Below are 18428 nucleotides of genomic sequence, written 5' to 3' on the forward strand. Positions count from 1 at the left end.
CCCTGCTCGGCGGGAAGTCTGCTTCTCCCTCTCCCACTCCCCCTGCTTGTGTTCCCTCTCTCGCTGTGTCTCTCTCTGTCAAATAAATAAAAAAAAAATATTTTTTTAGAGAGTGAGCGAGCGTGCACGCACGGGCCTGGGGGTGGGGCAAAGAGAGGGGGAGAGAATCACAAGCTTACTCCCCAACAAGTGTGGAGTCTGACAGGGGGCTCAGTCTCATGACCCTGAGATCATGACCTGAGCCAAAATCAAGAGTCAGACAATTAACTGAGCTATCCAGGCGCCCCAAGAATTTTTTTTAAAGTGAAGCTCATGTCTCCAAATAAGCAGTAAGATTGGTACTATTTTATAGAAAAACACTTAAGTGCTGTAATTTTTTTGAGAAAAAAAGTTTGGCTCAGTCTTAAATTCCTAATACTATGTATTATATCAAAAGATACTGGGACACCTGGGTGGCTCAGTTGGTTAAGTGTCTGCCTTCAGCTTAAGTCATGATCCCAGAGTCCTGGGATGGAGTCCCAAGCCAGCTCCTTGCTCAGAGGGGAGCCTGCTTCTCCCTCTGCCTGCCACTCCCCCTGCTTGTGCTCTTTCTCTGACAAATAAAATCTTAAAAAAAAAAAAAAATACAACAGTGATGCAACATTTACAGGAAAAAAAAGAATTTTAAGGATCTCCCTCCAAAACTTTGGCACCAATTACAGTAATAGGGCTGTTTGACAGGGTGATCGGATTTAAAATATGAATGGGGCACCGGGCTGACCTAATTGGTGGGGCTTGTGACTCTTGATCTTGGGGTCATGGGTTTGAGCCCCACAATGGGCTTAGAGTTACTTAATAAAAAAAAAAAAACCAAAAACCAGGAACTAATAGCAACACAAAATATGGGGAGATACAATCTCTGTAATTACTCCCAAACTCTAGACTATTTAAACTGAATAACCATGAGTTAAACTTTTTAATTTAGAAACATTTCAGGTTACTTTTTAGAGAACTTTAACCAAATTTGACTTTTAAGAAAAAACTGAAAATTGAGATAGTCTATAAAATTCACCATTTTAAAATGTTTGCTTTAGTAGTTTTTATATATTCACAAGGCTGTACAAACCATCACCACTGTCTAATCCAAAATATCATCCCCAGAAGAAACCCTGTGTCACCCATTAGCAGTAATTCTTCATTCCTTCTCCACTCCCACAGCCACCACTCTGTCTCTGGACTTGACAATTCTAGACATTTCATATAAATGGAATGTTTTGTCTGACTTCTTTCACTGTTTCAAGGCTCATCCACATTGTAGCATGTAACAAACAATACTTCATTACTTTTTATTGCCTAATATCCAACAGATTGTATGGCCATACATTTTATTTATCCATCCATCAGTTAATAGTTATTTGGGTTGTTTCTACCTTTTGACTATAATGCAACTATGAACAATTGTGTGCATGTTTTGTGCAGACATGTTTCATTTCTCTTCGTTATGTATATCTAGGAGAATTTCTGGGTTACACTATTTTCAATCTTCTGAGGAACTGCCAAACTTTTCTACAACAGATAAGCATTTTCATCTTATCAGCAATGTATGAGGGTTCTAATTTCTTCACATCCTTACCAAACTTGTAATGTTCACCCTCTTGATTACAAACACGTTAGTAGGTGTGATGTATCTCCTTGTGATTTCCCTAGTGACTAGTGATGTTCAACATCTTTTCCTAGGATACTGGCCATTTATCTTTGGAGAAATTCTTTTTTTTCAGGAGGCTCTACGCCCAACATGGGGCCAGAACCCAAAGATCATCACATGCTCTACTGACTGAGCCAGCCAGGTACCCCTTGATTTGTTTTTAAATTGGGGTTTCTTTGTTGTTAAGTCCCCTGTATATTCAGGATTTGCAAATATTTTCTCACATTCTCTGGGTTTTTTTAACTTTCTTTCACTTTCTGGTCCTTTGAAGCAGTTTAAAATTTTGATGAAGTTCGAGTTACCTGTTTAACCTTTAATTGCTTGTGTTTTGATGTTAGATCCAAGAAACTGTTGCCTAATTTAGTCACAGAGATTTATGTCAATTATTTTTTCTTAAGAGTTCTGGAGTTTGAATGTTTAAATCTTTGAACCACTTTGAGTTAATTTGTGTGTATGGTGTGAAGGTAGATACCCAGCTGTCTCAGAATCACTTGTTGAAAAGATTATTCTTTCTTATATTGAATGGTCTTGGCAACCTCATCAAAAATAAACCAAAGGGGGGGCGCCTGGGTGGCTCAGTTGGTTAAGCGACTGCCTTCGGCTCAGGTCATGATCCTGGAGTCCCAGGATTGAGTCCCACATCAGGCTCCCTGCTCAGCGGGGTGTCTGCTTCTCCCTCTGACCCTCTTCCCTCTCATGCTGTCTCTCATTCTCTCTCTCAAATAAATAAATAAAATCTTTAAAAAAAATAAACCTAAGGGTTTATTTAGGGAGCGGGAGAGGGGGAAGCAGGCCTCCCGTCGAGCAGGGAGCCGGATGTGGGGCTCCATCCCAGGACCCTGGGATCATGACCTGAGCCGAAGGCAGTCGCTTAACCGACTGAGCCACCCAGGCGCCCCTGGACTCAATTTTATTCCATCAGTCAGCATGTCTATCCTTACACCAAGACCCCTGTCATGACTACAGAATCATGTTGGTTTTCAAGATTATTTTGACTAGTTTGAGTCCCCTGCATATCTATACAATTTATGTTTGTCATTTCCTGCAACAAAAAAAGTAGCTGTGTCTTTATAGGGATTACACAGAACCATAAATCAATTTGGGGAGGACTGCCATCTTCATGATACTGTTTTTCAATTCATGAATATGGGACGTCTTTCCACCTGTTTAGGTCTTCTCTCAATAGTGTTTATAATTTTCACAGGTTTTTCAGTTTTGCTAAACTTTTTGATGGGTTATAAATGGAATTTCCTTAATTTCACTTGTTGTATAGAATACAACTGATTTCTGAATATTAACTTTGTGTCTTGCAATCATGATTAGTCAGCAGCTTTTTTGTGTGGGGATTCCTATAAGCTTTCTACAAGATCACATTATCTGCAAATAGTTTCACTTCTTCCTTTCTAATCTAGAAGGAAGCCTTTTGTTTCTCCTTGCCTAATTGCCCTGGCTAGAGCCTTATCCGTATAATGCTGAATAGAAGTAGCAACAGGAAACTTGCTTGTCTGGTTCTTGATTGCAGGGGTTAAGTTTTTAGTTTCTCATCATCATGGCCATTAATTAGCTTTAGGTTTTTGGTAATGCTTCTTTTCAGTTTGAGGAGTTCCCTCTTGTATTTCTAGTTTGAGTTTATTAAAGGATTTTAAAAGAAATCTTGAAGACTCAGATAGGAAGCATTTAAATACAGGATCCAAATATTGAGTATAACAATACGAATATTGACAAATTTCAATCTATATGTGAAAGCAGAGTCTAGACATATATAAAGGAGTGGTCACCTATGCTTAAAAAACTTGGAAGGGAGGTGTCTGTGTGTCACTTCCAAAAAAGTTACTTAAAAGACAGTTTCTCCTTACATATTACTAAAGTCCTGGATTTCTAACTGGACACCTAGTTTCCCTTTATAAGAACCACATTCACCAAAATGCTACTGCAAGAGTGGCCCACCTCAGCAAGGGTAAAACGTAGAATTCAGGAATGCTTAAAAAAAAAAAAAGTCACAATCTTCACCAAATTTTAAATTATATAAAACAGAAATGACATTTTTGTGATGGATGTTTTAATGTAATTTTAGGCCATTCATTTTACACTTATGGAATGCCTACTATGCTTAAGGCATTGTGTTAGATCTTCCCAAAGACATGGTTTTGTCATATTAATACAGTTCTTAATGACTTTTTCTTCATTCTTGCTTCAGGGCCTACACGTAGGGCTGTGATTTGGCCACCCCTACTCTACACTCTGGTCTCTTCCAGAGGAGAGGACAGCAGTCACTATCTTGATAAGGTGGTGTTAGCTTAGCAATCACCATTTTATTACCTGGAGAGAAACAGATTAACTTCCTTTAATGGTGATAAATGAGTATGCTTTGAAAAAAAAAAATAGATGGCTTAAGTTTAACAAAAAGTGAAGATTCTACACTGTCAGCCATTTGACAAAACAAAAATTGAAACCCAAACAAAATCAAAATTAACTTCTATAAATTAAATAAGTTACAGGTTAGTGAAACTGTGGGAAAGGCTGTATATTAAATAATATCTGCATGCAACCAATTACAAGTCTGTAAATACTTTTATCCAAAGTTCTACAACCTTATCCAGAAGCACTGACAAATATCAAGGTGCATAATCTGTAAGAAACTATAATTTGATGTTAAATTTAAGGGAATACTGTAAATAACTGATATATATACATATATATATTTGATACATTAGAAACTAACACTTGAAAACTAATTTTAAGGTCTTTAATATAAATTAAAATCTATAAATGGAGATTAGTTTGGATTGTATGACAGAGGAGACAATAAAACTTATTCTCAAAGACATACCAATACATTTTCTTAGAATAAAAGCTAAGCAAATGAGAATTTTCATACTGTGCATGGGAATAACTAAAACCTTTATTAGATATGGTTTTCCAATAACAATGTGAAAATTGGAATTATCAATTCAAAGAGCATTGAAGTCTGAAATTTAAAAAAGTAGACTAGATATTAAGGGATAAAAGGTAAAGGAAGACGAAAATGTTTAATACTATTCAATATATCCCCTCTGTACACAATGTTGCATATATACAACTACTCCATTTTAATTTTATTGATTTTATATAATAGTGAAATCCCCTTAAGCAACCTAGGGTATACAGATGGTGTCCAACTTGGGGGAAAAAAAAGTAGAAACACACTTGATTAACAGTTTTCACCCACACATTTTAGACAGACAACTTTTTTTTTTTTTGCCAAGATTTTCATAGTAAATTCATAAATATAGGAAATACTTTCACTCCTTCAGTGTTAAAATAGAAAACCAAACAGTGCCAACAGCAGTGGCTTAATTATTGGCATACAAGAAAAACACAACACCAATGGGTTTTCTTCATTATGCATTTTAAATATCAATATGTGCATTTGTTTCATTTTTACAGTTATAAATTTCCTAGTCTGTTATAGACAACAGCATTTAATAGTTTTGAATCCATTGAGATGTTGCTTTCAATTTGAAATATTGTGTGTATACATGTATATAAAAAAATAACCCAATGTATGACTCATCTGACAGATGTTTAAGATCAATAAAGGCTTATTTTTCAACATGCAGTTAGGAGAGAAGGAAGCAAGGCAACCTCTCCACATTGTCTTTGTTGCTGGCTTGTTTTTGCAGTGGTATCAATAGTGGTTTTGGAGGGAACCGTGTGCCTTCAGCCTAGCTATTTAAGATCAGATACCACAATCAACAAGAGGGGTAGGGAATATGGGCGGAGGGGAATATGGGCAGGTGTTAAATTTTAAAAGTGTGCATTTTGCACTCTTTCTAGGTACAGGATAAAACAGGCCAATGAGGGTAAAGTTTTATAATTAGGAAAAAACTGCAATCAAATCAAGACATAATAGCCGAATTAAGTTCTTTTAATAGATTGCATATATAGATGTTTAGCCATACTCTTTGATCAACTCTTTAAGAGTAGAACTTTCTATCCAATTAACATGCTTCAAATATCACCTTTCTTATTTGATACAGTAAGGTCTTGTATCCAAGTCTCCACTTGTACACTGAGAGCTTTAAGAAAAAACAGGACACAGAGGGAGTTGCCATTTTTTAGCAGCAATGAAATATCACTAACCCCTTTTAACATACCGAATTCAAGTCACTATCAGAGGTGAGTGCACCACAAAGTCACCAGGTACAAAATTGCTAGTTCATTTTTAAATTAATAACCTGAAATTACCCTGCCCCCCCCACCCCATTACATCCCTTCTTTTTATAAACAGCAAACATTTTGCTATTTTATACATAGGCTAGCAGGCTTGTTTCAATATGAAAGTGCTAATTCATTTACAGATTTTTTTTAATCAGTTATGTAGTGCTACAATAAATGTCCAATAATCTACATAGGAACAATCTTTGATGAATGAAAATGATGAAGACTGAATAAGGCTATTGATTACCTTATCTTATTTACATATAAAGAATAGATACCCAATGGTGAGGAAGAGACAGAAATTGGACAAATACTCATAGGTGTAAAAATTACATCTACCTTTGAGCTTATACTGTAAATGAGACATTTTAAATAGTCCTGTAGCCCATGCCTATTTTTTCCTCAGAAAAAGAAAAGCTGCCTTCATGACATCCCCTCGTTTCAGATTTCCACAGTGTCACTTGAACTTTCAGTCAGAATCTTACTTTCTTCAAAAAATAAAGAAAATACCACCCCCAAATTACCACCCTCCCCCCCGAAATCCCTCTGGTTTCTTTTTCAGTGCCAAGTTGCATGATCAGGTCCAACCTCCTGGGGTTTTTTTTGTCCATCTATTGATCAATTAGTTTAGAGTAGATAACATGAACCAGTTCTGGAACCACTACTAGGAGGAACACAAGCTCTTCACTACAATCACACAGCAGGAAAGAAAGTGATAACTCAATTCATCCCTGGTGCCGGGCCTCCAAAATTGAAAGAACTTGGCACAACTGGAGCACTGAATTTGTATCCTCCATGCTTCTCAATCATTTTGGATTCTAAAAAAACAAGTAAGTGAAAGTTTAATAGAATATTTGATCATTTTACTACTTTGGAGAAGAGAAGGAATTGACAGACATTAACAAAAGCTTAAACCCACTAGTTCCAAAGTTGTCCTCTCCCTCCTTCTCTTATACAGGAGTAAGAGAGGGGAAGGGGTACATTATAGAGAGACGATAAACCCTCATGTTGTATGCTGTAGACTTCTTAGCCAACTTTCACTTTCTGATGTTAAAAAAAAATCTTTAAATACACCTTTCTGAGTCAAATACTGAATCAGAACTCAAGTCTTCAACAAAGGGAGTAACAGCTAATGAATCTAGTGCAGGGAAATCCAAATATAAAATACCTTAGAAAGTTTTGCCTTCTTTGTAAGGAGGATACTATTTTTAATATTAAACTAATCTGACTAATAGTATTAAGACCTATAGAAAATTGTTAGGCTGTGTATTATCTAAAATGTCCTTTCCTGAAATGCATACTGAAATGTTTAAAGATGGTAAGATGTGATGATGTCTGGGATTTCCTTTAATATTCCTAAGAAAAAGCATAGTTTTCCTAACCTAAAATTTTTTTTATACTTTTAATAGAATTTTCCACTATTAAGTCATCACTATGAGCTTGAGCAACTTTATCAAAGCTATTGCACACTGAAAGCAGTCTTTGACTACACTTAAAATCAGTCAACTATGGCCAAAAACAGAACTCATTTTCTCATTTCATTCCTTTATTCCTTCATAATTCCTTCACCTGTAACAACTGTACCTTTTAAGTAATTTTAAATCATTTAATATAAAATGTTAAAGCTGTATCAAGTCATCAATTGCACTAAAGAGGGTTTGTGGTCAATTGACATACCATGGGCTGCTCTTCTTTGATCAGCCAGTGTTGCTATATCCTGCAACTGTTTTCTTTGTTCTTCATTAAGACCATGAGTCAAAGCCTGATACCACACAGGATTACGATTTTGTATAGCTATCAAAAAGAAAACAAGGGGGAAAGGGCAATAATATGAGAGGCCTGGTAGTTCCTTTCTAATATGTTCCTTCTACTTCACCTCCAGTACTGAAATTCTAATCTACTTTATATTTCCCCCAAAATAATTTAAGTTACTTAAGTTATGTGTGAAACAAAAGATATAGGGAGAAAAAAATTCTGGTTTGGCTTTATGCTGAAAAAAATCTAATCATTCTCATACTTCATATCTCTAGCAAGAAATCAGAGCTGAAACCAGTACTTATATAATTAAGTAACAAAGTAGAGAAACTTTAAAATAACCCAACCTATACAAAAGATTCACAGTTAAAAGCAATTGATCAAGGCTACTTTGGTTAGAATTCTCAAATCCCGAAATTAAAAAACAAAAATCAGAAACATTAATCAAGAAAGAAGTAAATGGTACAAAATAAACGCCTTATTTTATTCTGTACTGCCCCGTCAAAAACCTTTCTTAAAAACATCTCTTTTTCCAATGGTAGCTCTGCAATACTTATAATGCTCACGTTTTATATTATAGCCTAAAATAATGGTCAAACCCAATCTGTAATAAGTGGATAACAAATTTTCCCAGCATGTGACAAGACCAGGTATTAAAATCTCAGTGTTGGGCGCCTGGGTGGCTCAGTTGGTTAAGCCACTGCCTTCGGCTCAGGTCATGATCCTGGAGTCCCAGGATCGAGTCCCGCATCAGGCTCCCTGCTCAGCAGGGAGTCTGCTCCTCCCTCTGACCCTCCCCCCTCTCATGCTCTATCTCATTCTCTCTCTCAAATAAATAAATAAAATCTTTAAAAAAAAAAAAATCTCAGTGTTGGGGTGCCTAGGTGGCTCAGTCATTAAGTGTCTGCCTTCGGCTCAGGTCATAATCCCAGGGTCCTGGGATCGAGTCCTGCATCGGGCTCCCTGCTCGGCAGGAAGCCTGCTTCTCCCTCTCCCACTCCCCCTGCTTGTGTTCCCTCTCTCGCTGTCTCTCTCTCTGTCAAATAAATAAATAAAATCTTAAAAAAATAAAAAAATAAAATCTCAGTGTTTCATAAAAACATGCACTAGATAAATTGACATATAAGGATATCAAGTTTGACCATGTATTTCCCTATTTCAATTAAGTACCTATACAAAGGGGTAGGTGGGTGCTGATTTAGAGAAAAAAGTTCTCTATAAAGACTTTCCACAAAAGAAGTTTTTCACACAGTAATATTGAGGTATTTGGGGGGGAATCTGACAACCCATCACATGCTTTTCTATTTCTATTTTATTGCATTTACTATGCACAGGCCTTCTACTATAAACCATCCTTTGGGATTAACATGTATTTAAGTCTATAAAATACAAAGTCACAAAAACAAGTCAGTAATTCTTGGCACCTCCATCAATTCTTGCTGCCTGCCATATAGCTCAGAAACCACTCCTTTGTATTTCTGTAACCTTGCATCATAATTGCTTTGTCATGGGTTTGGAAGACTAATGCCTTGGTTACCAGAGAATTTATTCTACAACAAAGTTATAATACATAGGAATGACAGCACAGTCGTAACTCTGTGGAGAAAAAGGTGTTTCAAATGTAGTGCCAATTTTAATTTCTTAAGTTGGATAGAACGGAGATGTTATATTTTGTTGAAGTCCAAGTAAAGGATGGTAAAGCCACATACAATGTATTACAGGAAAAAAACAAAAGGGATTCCAAGACCATTAATGTTAAAAATGGTCAAATTCTCAGAAAGTTTAACTGTGGTTTTAGCTGGAGGGAAAAAAAAGATACACAAATACATAAACATGCAACAAACAGATTTAAGAATGGATACTTCTGGAGAAAGCTGAAAGGTTAGAAATCAGAAGTGGGAAAGAGGAATTGTCATTATATCAATTTTGAACTATACTATTTTCCTATAATGTGCATGTTTCAATATGACAATCTACATAACATAATAAAATGAGGAAATACTCTATGACTCTATGGCAACAGTAGTAACTTTGGATACTTTAGTTATTAATCCTTCAATCATAGTCGAGTTTGGATTTGATATCCCTAAAAACCCTTCTTTAAGTGATAGACACAAATAAGAACAGGAAGGTTCAGGGAAATGGATCATATAGAGCTATATGAATTACATATAACAAGTTGACTTACTTTGAAATATAGCTTTAAATATCTGATACTCATCAACAGGGTTATCTTCATCATCAATGATTGTGGAATAGCCTTCCAGAGCAGTCTCTTCAGCATCATCTTCTTCCCAATCTTCATCATCTCCATCCTCACCTGCTTGCTTAGCCAAAATCTCCAAATATTCTTGCCCATCTTCATCAATATCATCTTCATCACTCCCCAGTTCCTCTGCAAGCCATAAATAGGTGCATTTGTTAACACCGAAGTATTCTTACTCAACAAACTGACAGTGATCACAGTCAGTAAATTACAAATCACAACTGAATAAATTCAAGTTCCAGGAACTGGTGTTTAAATACAATATTCAGGGCGCCTGGGTGGCTCAGTCGTTAAGCTTCTGCCTTCGGCTCAGGTCATGATCCCAGGGTCCTGGGATCGAGTCCCACATAGGGCTCCCTGCTCAGCGGGAAGCCTGCTTCTCCCTCTCCCACTCCCCCTGCTTGTGTTCCTGCTCTCACTGTCTCTGTCAAATAAATAAATAAAATATTAAAATAAATACATACATACATACATACATACATACAATATTCAGCGGGGCACCTGGTTGGTGCAGTTAGTTAAGCATCTGACTCTTGGTTTCGGCTCAGATCGTGATCTCAGGATCATGAGATCAAGATCTAAGCTGGGCTCTGTGCTCAGCGCAGAGTCTGCTTGAGATTCTTTCTGCCCCTTCCTCTGCCCCTCCCACTCCTGCTCTCTCTAAAATAAATAAATATTGAAATAAATAAATACAATATTAAGCAATAAAGAGAGTAAAAAACTCTCATAGAAATCCAAGAAACCCAACCACAATTCCTAATACCAGAGGTTTGAACATAATAGGAGATTCAGCATTTGTGCTCTGGACCTTATGGTATATACCAAACCAAACACCAACAGTAAAATAATATAGTTTATGTTATATCATTTATTGTGAGTTTTTTTTTAAGGCTAAGTTGGTGAATCATAAAAAAATGGCAATACCTATCTTATTCTGAAACCATTACAATAATTTCTCTTAACCAACATTCTATCAATTTATACTCTTGAAGTCTATAGTGTCCTACAGGTGAAATGTATTAGCCAATAGCTGATCAAATTAATTTTATAGTGCAGATATACTTAGGTTTTAGCACTAACAGATGATAGATGTTTGCCAACAGCAAAAACCATAAATGCCTAGAACTGCTTTACATGTTGGGAGATCTAGCCAAAGTTCCTGCCTTCGCAGACCTTACACTCTAGCAGGAAGTAAGGCAGTCTTTCTATGAATGAATTAACACGAAAGAATTTGGGTATGATTCCACACTTCTTCAGAAGGGTTAAAAAAAACAAGTCCGGAAGAAACAAGAGCGCGGTGTGAACATGGGGAAGCAAAAGAAAGCCAGAAAGTATGCGACCATGAAGCGAATGCTTAGTCTCCGAGATCAGAGGCTTAAAGAGAAGGGCAGATTAAAACCTAAAAAGAAAGAAAAGAAAGATCCCAGTGCACTCAAGGAAAGAGAAGTCCCCCAACATCATTCCTGCTTATTCTTCCAATATAACACACAGCTGGGCCCACCTTACCACATCCTGGTTGATACCAACTTTATCAACTTTTCCATTAAAGCGAAACTTGACTTAGTACAGTCAATGATGGACTGTCCGTATGCCCAGTGTATCCCTTGTATAACTGACTGTGTAATGGCTGAAATCGAAAAACTGGGGCAAAAGTATCGAGTGGCTCTAACGATTGCCAAGGATCCAAGATTTGACCGATTACCATGCACACACAAAGGAACCTATGCAGCTGACTGCTTAGTACAGAGAGTAACTCAGCACAAGTGTTACATTGTGGCCACAGTTGACCGAGACCTTAACGAAGAATCCGGAAGATCCCTGGAGTTCCCATCATGTACATTTCTAACCATAGGTACAACATTGAGCGGATACCAGATGATTATGGAGCCCCTCGGTTCTAATTCTTAAAAGATAGAGTTCCTCTGCCTTCCTTTACCAACTTTTTCTGTTGCCAGTTCATATTAGCAATATGCTGTAGCATGAATTATTCTTCTTACCCATTTGCTCTGTTATGAGCTGACTGTAGTTAAATACTCACTTTTTGATGTTTTGAAATTGATATTTTGTATCATTTTAAATATTGTTGCATCTTTTTATAAATCAGATGATTGCTCATATAAAAAAAAAACAAAAAACAAGTCCGCAGCACCTGGGTGGCTCAGTCGTTAAGCGTGTGCCTTCGGCTCAGGTCATGGTCCCAGGGTCCTGAGATCTAGTCCCACATTGGGCTCCCTGCTCTCAGTGGAAAGCCTGCTTCTCCCTCTCCCACTCCCCCTGCTTGTGTTCCCTCTCTCGCTGTCTCTCGTCAAATAAATAAATAAAATCTTAAAAAAAAAAAAAGTCCACCGATTTCTAACTAGGTAAGTTTGGCTTTCTCCACCACAAATCCCTTACCTGTTTCATCATCATCTTCAGCTTCATCATCATCATCACTGTCATTCTCGTGTTCTGCATGGCAGGCATATGCTCTTTTTAATCCATTAAATAAAAGGATAAAAGCTGGCAAAATCTGTCCAGAAACCTGATTTAAAACTTGTGGTATTTGTTCCATATCAATAAGAGCACAAAGGCCCAGAACGCACATCTTTCTGTCATGAAGCCTAAAAAATAAAATAAAGATTTTCTTCTTTTTTTTTAATAAGCAGAGTTTCTCACAAAGTTAAATAAACAAAGATCCAATATATGTCACTTACCCCAAGAAACAATCAACATCATTAAGCCACTGTGTAATAAAATGATTTGTAACTGGTTCAACATTATTAGGGAAGCGAAGATTTTCTAAGGTGTTGAGAAGTAGGTGCGGATTATAATACAAAGCTGCAATGGCAACTTGCAGGCACATTGTCCGAAGTTCACTTGTCTTCACCTCTCTTGTCAGTCTCTCTAAAGCGGCTTCCACAAATAAGGGAATGCACTATAAAGAAAGACAGCAAAATATTCCAAAACCTTAAGTAACAGCAGTCTAACCATCCTACCCATATTAACTTGTTGCCTCTAACCTCTTTTTCTCTCCATCAGATGACCTAATAGTTTTTGCTATTGAGGCATTCACTGAGAAATCTAACTTTAGAGAAGACAAGTCTTCACTGGGCTATTAGAGCCTCACGATAGCCAGCTGGATTCTCAATATTCTTATTGACTAACCTTATTGTAGTAATCACTTCACAATATATACGTCTGTATCAATTCATCATATTGTACACCTTAAGCTTATATGTTATATTTCAATTATATCAATAAAGCTGGAAACTGACCACGGAAATTTAACAACTAAATCTATCTTACTGCGAAGTGATAATGTGACAAACAATACTCTCACAGCCTACTATAAAAAAATCTTATCTTGCATAACAGCCATAAAACTTGCCATATTTTCATACACATTAAACAAATGATCGTTATATATTGTTTAAATTTTAAACCAATAATTAAAAAATGTTATCTAGTATCATAATATAACAATAACATACAAAATACACAGCTGCCCCCAAAGAAAAAAAGGTGGAGGGAAAGATTCTCTCTATGAAGCCTCAAACGGGAATTATTAATAGTTAGCCTCACTGACCTGGTCAATGCCACGCCCTTTGCATTGTAGAATGATGACCTCTAATAATTTTGCTGCATGACACTCTGCATCTTCTCCTGCAACTCCCGTAAGAACCTGATCAACACAGAAATATAAAACTGCAATGAGACATCATGAAACCTTTAAATCAGAGAATATCTGTCCTCTGTCTATAGTCTTTGGAGTTTTTTAAAAATATTCTAATTAATTAATATAAATGATTACAATATTCATTGTACAGACTATAATCTAAAGCAACTGTGAGGATTTGGAGTCGCTGGTTGGCTGTATCTCTGCAATTGCACAGAGAGCTCCAGGCACTCTCAACATCAAAAACATTTATAACTATAATACAGTATCAGGGCAGACAGGGGCACCTGGGTGGCTCAGTCGGTTAAGCGTCTGCCTTCTGCTCAGGTCATGATCTCAGGGTCCTGGATCAAATTCCATGTCGGGCTCCCTGCTCAGCGGGGAGTATGCTTCTCCCTCTGCCCCTCTCCCCTCTCATGCCCACCCTCTCTCTCTCTGAAGTAAATAAATAAAATCTTTAAAAAAAAAAATAGGGCAGACAGAAGACAAATATTTGTCAAAGGCATTACTGTGGCATATAGGAATCAGCCTCTTAGTTTATAGCTTTTAAAGCCCTTATTCTTTGAGACCCATATAATATGTTCACTATAATGTCATGTATCTTCACTCTTCACAATTTCATACTTATCACAGCACCAGCCTCATGACATATATCCTTATATTAACTAAAAATGACCCACCTTCTTACACATACTATATATCATTTCAAGATACTTGGTATCAGACAGAAGTGTATCTGTATCAACTGTTACGTAATTATGGAGCAGAGGCATCATATCTGTATTAACAAAAAACATAAAAACATTAAAAATGAATTAAACTAAAACATAAAAAAGTAATAAAAGTTAAATATCTTTACTAATATAAATGCTGTTTCTAAAAAATCTCCTTAGAAAACGAAAGCAAATATGAGATTGGTCTGTAACAGAGAGAGAGAGAGAGAGAGAGTATAATGCAAAGGTATTATTATATATTGTACAAAAAAGAATGACAGAAGCAGGAGGGTGAGAATATGTGTTAAAGGAAACAAATCTAAAAGAATAACTAAATCAAAATATATAATGGAAATCAATGATATAATCCTTGAGCATCAACTACAAGTGAAAACATCTAAATAAAGAAGCATTTAGATTATGTTCAACTGTATACTAAAAATAAATCAAAATGGGGGGAAATCTTCAGTATTTCTATGTTGACTTGACTTACCTGTAAAATAATCAAAACCATCTTGCTGAAAAACCTCAAATACTAGAGGTAGCAACTGCCACATTTGCGGAGACACTTGTTGACACGTCAAACTATGTGCTAAAGAGAAGATCTCCTCGTAGAATTCTAAAGGAGAATATGGAGTCATTAGGACAATGCTGGCTGATATGAAAAAGCAGGAAATTCTAAACACAATTAGAGGTATATACCTAAGACATGCTGTTGTAAAACAGTTCCAATGACCTGTAAGCAGATTCCCTCAAGCTGCTGGGTTATCTAAAAAAGAAAAAAATTGTGTTACTACAGCATACCAGTGAATTAATCAATAAATAATGTATAATGCAATTCACTGCTTATTGAAATACAAAGTCAGTATCTTAAATCATTTTAAGTCTTTATTTTGAAGTGACTCATTATAAAATTGTGGGTCAATGTGGAATTGAAATTTAATGAAATACCATTGTAATTTAATGAAATACTATTACAATAAAACACATAAGAAATCACTTGCACAGTATACCTAAAAACTAAAGGAAAAAATAGTATCTTGGAAAAATGTAAATAATTATGAAAATAAAAGAGCCACATCATTCTGCAGATAGATTACAGACCTTTTGGTGTCTAAATATAGACCAACTCAGCCCAGGTGTAATTGAAAAGTCACTGTCCAATGGCTTACAGAAAAATTATTTGAAAGAAGGCATTATTCCTACCACTCCCCCTAATTCTTAAATCACCTCTATTTATATAATTGTTAGATATAGTGAACCACACTCCAAGACCAAAAATACAAATTCCTCTTTAATTGTCAGTATGATCCTCAATCAGATCCCAAATCCCTGGAAGCCATCAGAATGTTTAAAGAGTGGGGAGGGGAGACAAGATAAAGTTTACTAACTGGATACAGAACCAGGACATCCATTTCAATTACATATACTTAAAACATTTTCAACTCTTCAAATATAGTAACAACTGATTTGTTAACCACAGACAGCTACAGAATTCCTCATGGCGTCTGCCTATTTCCAATTATAATGCAGAATACAAATAGTTAACCAAAAATCTCCTGTGGCAAAAGGCAATTTGCAGATAATGTGAAAATATGATTTATGGATATAAATATCTGCATGGAATTATAAACACCGAATTCAGGACCCTGGTTACTTCTAAGGGAAAGAAGGAGGGAAATGAGATCAGGAAGTGGTCCTCCAAGGGCTTCAATTACATCCATCTGAAATTGTTTTTTTACTGGAAATAAAGTCTAAAGGATATACTATAAAATGTTAAAACCTAATAAATTTGGGTGGTAGTTAAAGGGTACTGTTTATTGTTTTCTGTTCTTCACCCTTTTTTGTATGTCTTAAATTACTTCATTTTTAAAAATTCATGATTACAATTCTCTTTCTGAAAGACAACTGTAAGAAAACTAGAAAGATGACAGTAATGATAGCACAACAATGTATACTTAACACCACTGAACTGTACACTTGAAAATGGTTAAGATGGTAAACTTTATGTTATGTGTACTTCACTATCATTAAGAAACATTTTTTTTTTTTAATTAAAAAGAAAAACTAGAAAGGCACTTAGTCGGCTCAGTCAGTTAAGCGTCTGCCTTTGGCTCAGGTCATGATCCTGGAGTCCCAAGACCAAGCCCCGTGTGCTTCTCCCTCTGCCCCTTCCCTCCATTCATGCTTTCTCTCAAATAAATAAATAAAATCTTAAAAAAGAAAAGAAAAAGATCTCGGGGTTGTGAGATCAAGCCCTGCATTGTGCTCTGCGCTGGGCATGGAGCCTGCATAAGATTCTCTCTCTGCCTCTGACCTTCCATTTAAAAAAAGGAAAACTAGAAGGTTTTCTGCGCTGGGCATGGAGCCTGCATAAGATTCTCTCTCTGCCTCTGACCTTTCCATTTAAAAAAAGGAAAACTAGGAAGGATCCACACTACTGGATCTGGATCTGAGAAAGGTAACCTAAGAGGCAGCCAAAATCCAGAGTCTTGAGATAAGGATACGGTAATACAAATACCTCCTTCCTATTCCTGCTAGTACTAAAGAACCTAAAATATTTATAAGATACCAATCTTTCCTTACAAAAGGGAACTAGTTAGAAGCTGGCACAATCAAGGTGAATGTCGAAGATAATCAAGAGAATTAGTTAAGCCAGAGTCTTCCAAAAAAGCATTAGAACAGTTACTGAAAAATGGCTTTAAATTCCCTAAAACTTGGATCATTACCTGGATCAAAACCTTCTAACACTGAATCATTTTACCTCTTTATGATCTTCAACTACACTAAGAAGTGTGTCGATGGTATTCAGGATTCCCATAGCAGTAACTGCTTTGTCATCACTTCCTTCTTCATCTGGCCCAGTCTGGATTACCTGATTAAATGTCATTGCCTAGATTCAAGAGAATGTTAATTTAAGCTTGCTGTTATAGCAATATAAACACATTAACTTAATTTTTTAAAATGTTCTCACAGGGACAGCAAAACCAATCAATGTCACCATTGATTAATAATAATTAAGAGTCTCTGGGCTCTATAATCAAATGGTACTGCCACTTACTAGGTGACCTTAAGTTATTTTACCTGTTTCCTGACATTTCATTTGAGAATTTTATCATAGAGATACTTTGAGGATTAAATGAGGAAAGGCATACAAAGTGTTTAATATTATCAATATTCTTATTAATATTACTGGCTAACATTTGACAATGCCCAAACACAGGTATATGAATCACGGTTTTTTGTTACAAAATTCAATTGTTTTCGAACTTGTGAAAAGTAAAGGATGGAGTCCTAACTAATAATCAGCTTATTATAAATGCAATATACATATTTAAAGAATGCTGCTACAGTTATTCAAATATCTTTCCCATTTCAAAATCAGTTTTTCACAAAACTCTTTGTTTTTGCTTAACTCCAAAGCAAATATCAAGAGCTAGATTCCTGAAACCTCAATACTCAGGAGGAATATAAACTGCATCAAATAAACCACTGTATAGGGATTATGACTGGTAATTGTGGACATGTTCATATTTTCTATGACCCTTAAATAATTTACATTATTAATTCTCAGAAGCTTGGGGCTATGTACAGCAAACAAAGACCAACTAGTGAATAACTACTATTTATAAATTTCATTAAAAAAAAATACTGGGGCGCCTGGGTGGCTCAGTCATTAAGCGTCTGCCTTCGGCTCAGGTCATGAGCTCAAGGTCCTGGGATCGAGCCCCGCATCGGGCTCCCCGATCGGCAGGAAGCCTGCTTCTCCCTCTCCCACTCCCCCTGCTTATGTTCACTCTCTCGCTGTATCTCTCTCAAATAAATAAAATCTTAAAAAAAAAAAAAACTATCTGGGGCGCCTGAATGGCTCAGTTGGTTAAGCATATCACTCTTGATTTCAGCTCAGGTTATGATCTCAGGGCTGTGAGCTGGAGCCCGGCATCAGGGCTCCATGCTGGGTATGGAGCCTGCTTAAGATAATCTCTCCCTGGGCACCTGGGTGGCTCAGTTCTTAAGCCTCTGCCTTTGGCTCAGGTCATGATTCCAGGGTCCTGGGATGGAGCCCCGCACCCAGGTCCCTGTTCAGCAGGGGATGGGGAGGGTCTGCTTTTCCTGCTCCCTCTGACCCCCCCACCACTTGTGTTCTCTCTCTTA

The 18428-nt window shown here is 36.5% G+C and overlaps 1 protein-coding gene and 1 pseudogene across 1 annotated transcript in view; one reads left to right on the forward strand and one right to left on the reverse strand.

Annotated features, from left to right (window-relative positions):
• Positions 1-4568: 4568 nt before the first annotated feature.
• IPO7 (importin 7) overlaps positions 4569-18428 on the reverse strand; it is a 56864-nt gene continuing 43004 nt past the window's right edge. Inside the window, exons 16-25 of the mRNA XM_028116793.2 lie at positions 17038-17166; positions 14976-15042; positions 14767-14892; positions 14241-14338; positions 13471-13566; positions 12599-12819; positions 12300-12505; positions 9828-10034; positions 7562-7678; positions 4569-6702 (exon numbers count right to left, since the gene is read on the reverse strand). Of these exons, the coding sequence (XP_027972594.1) occupies positions 6605-6702; positions 7562-7678; positions 9828-10034; positions 12300-12505; positions 12599-12819; positions 13471-13566; positions 14241-14338; positions 14767-14892; positions 14976-15042; positions 17038-17166 (1365 nt within the window). The 3' untranslated portion in view covers positions 4569-6604. The remainder of the gene's footprint in view (positions 6703-7561; positions 7679-9827; positions 10035-12299; positions 12506-12598; positions 12820-13470; positions 13567-14240; positions 14339-14766; positions 14893-14975; positions 15043-17037; positions 17167-18428) is intronic.
• On the forward strand, positions 11076-11933 carry LOC114219305 (rRNA-processing protein FCF1 homolog pseudogene; annotated as a pseudogene).

This window comes from Eumetopias jubatus, unplaced genomic scaffold (genome assembly GCF_037043125.1).
Source record: "Eumetopias jubatus isolate StellerSeaLion01/CBP00866 unplaced genomic scaffold, mEumJub1_p1.0 scaffold_13, whole genome shotgun sequence".
Lineage (NCBI taxonomy): Eukaryota > Metazoa > Chordata > Mammalia > Carnivora > Otariidae > Eumetopias > Eumetopias jubatus.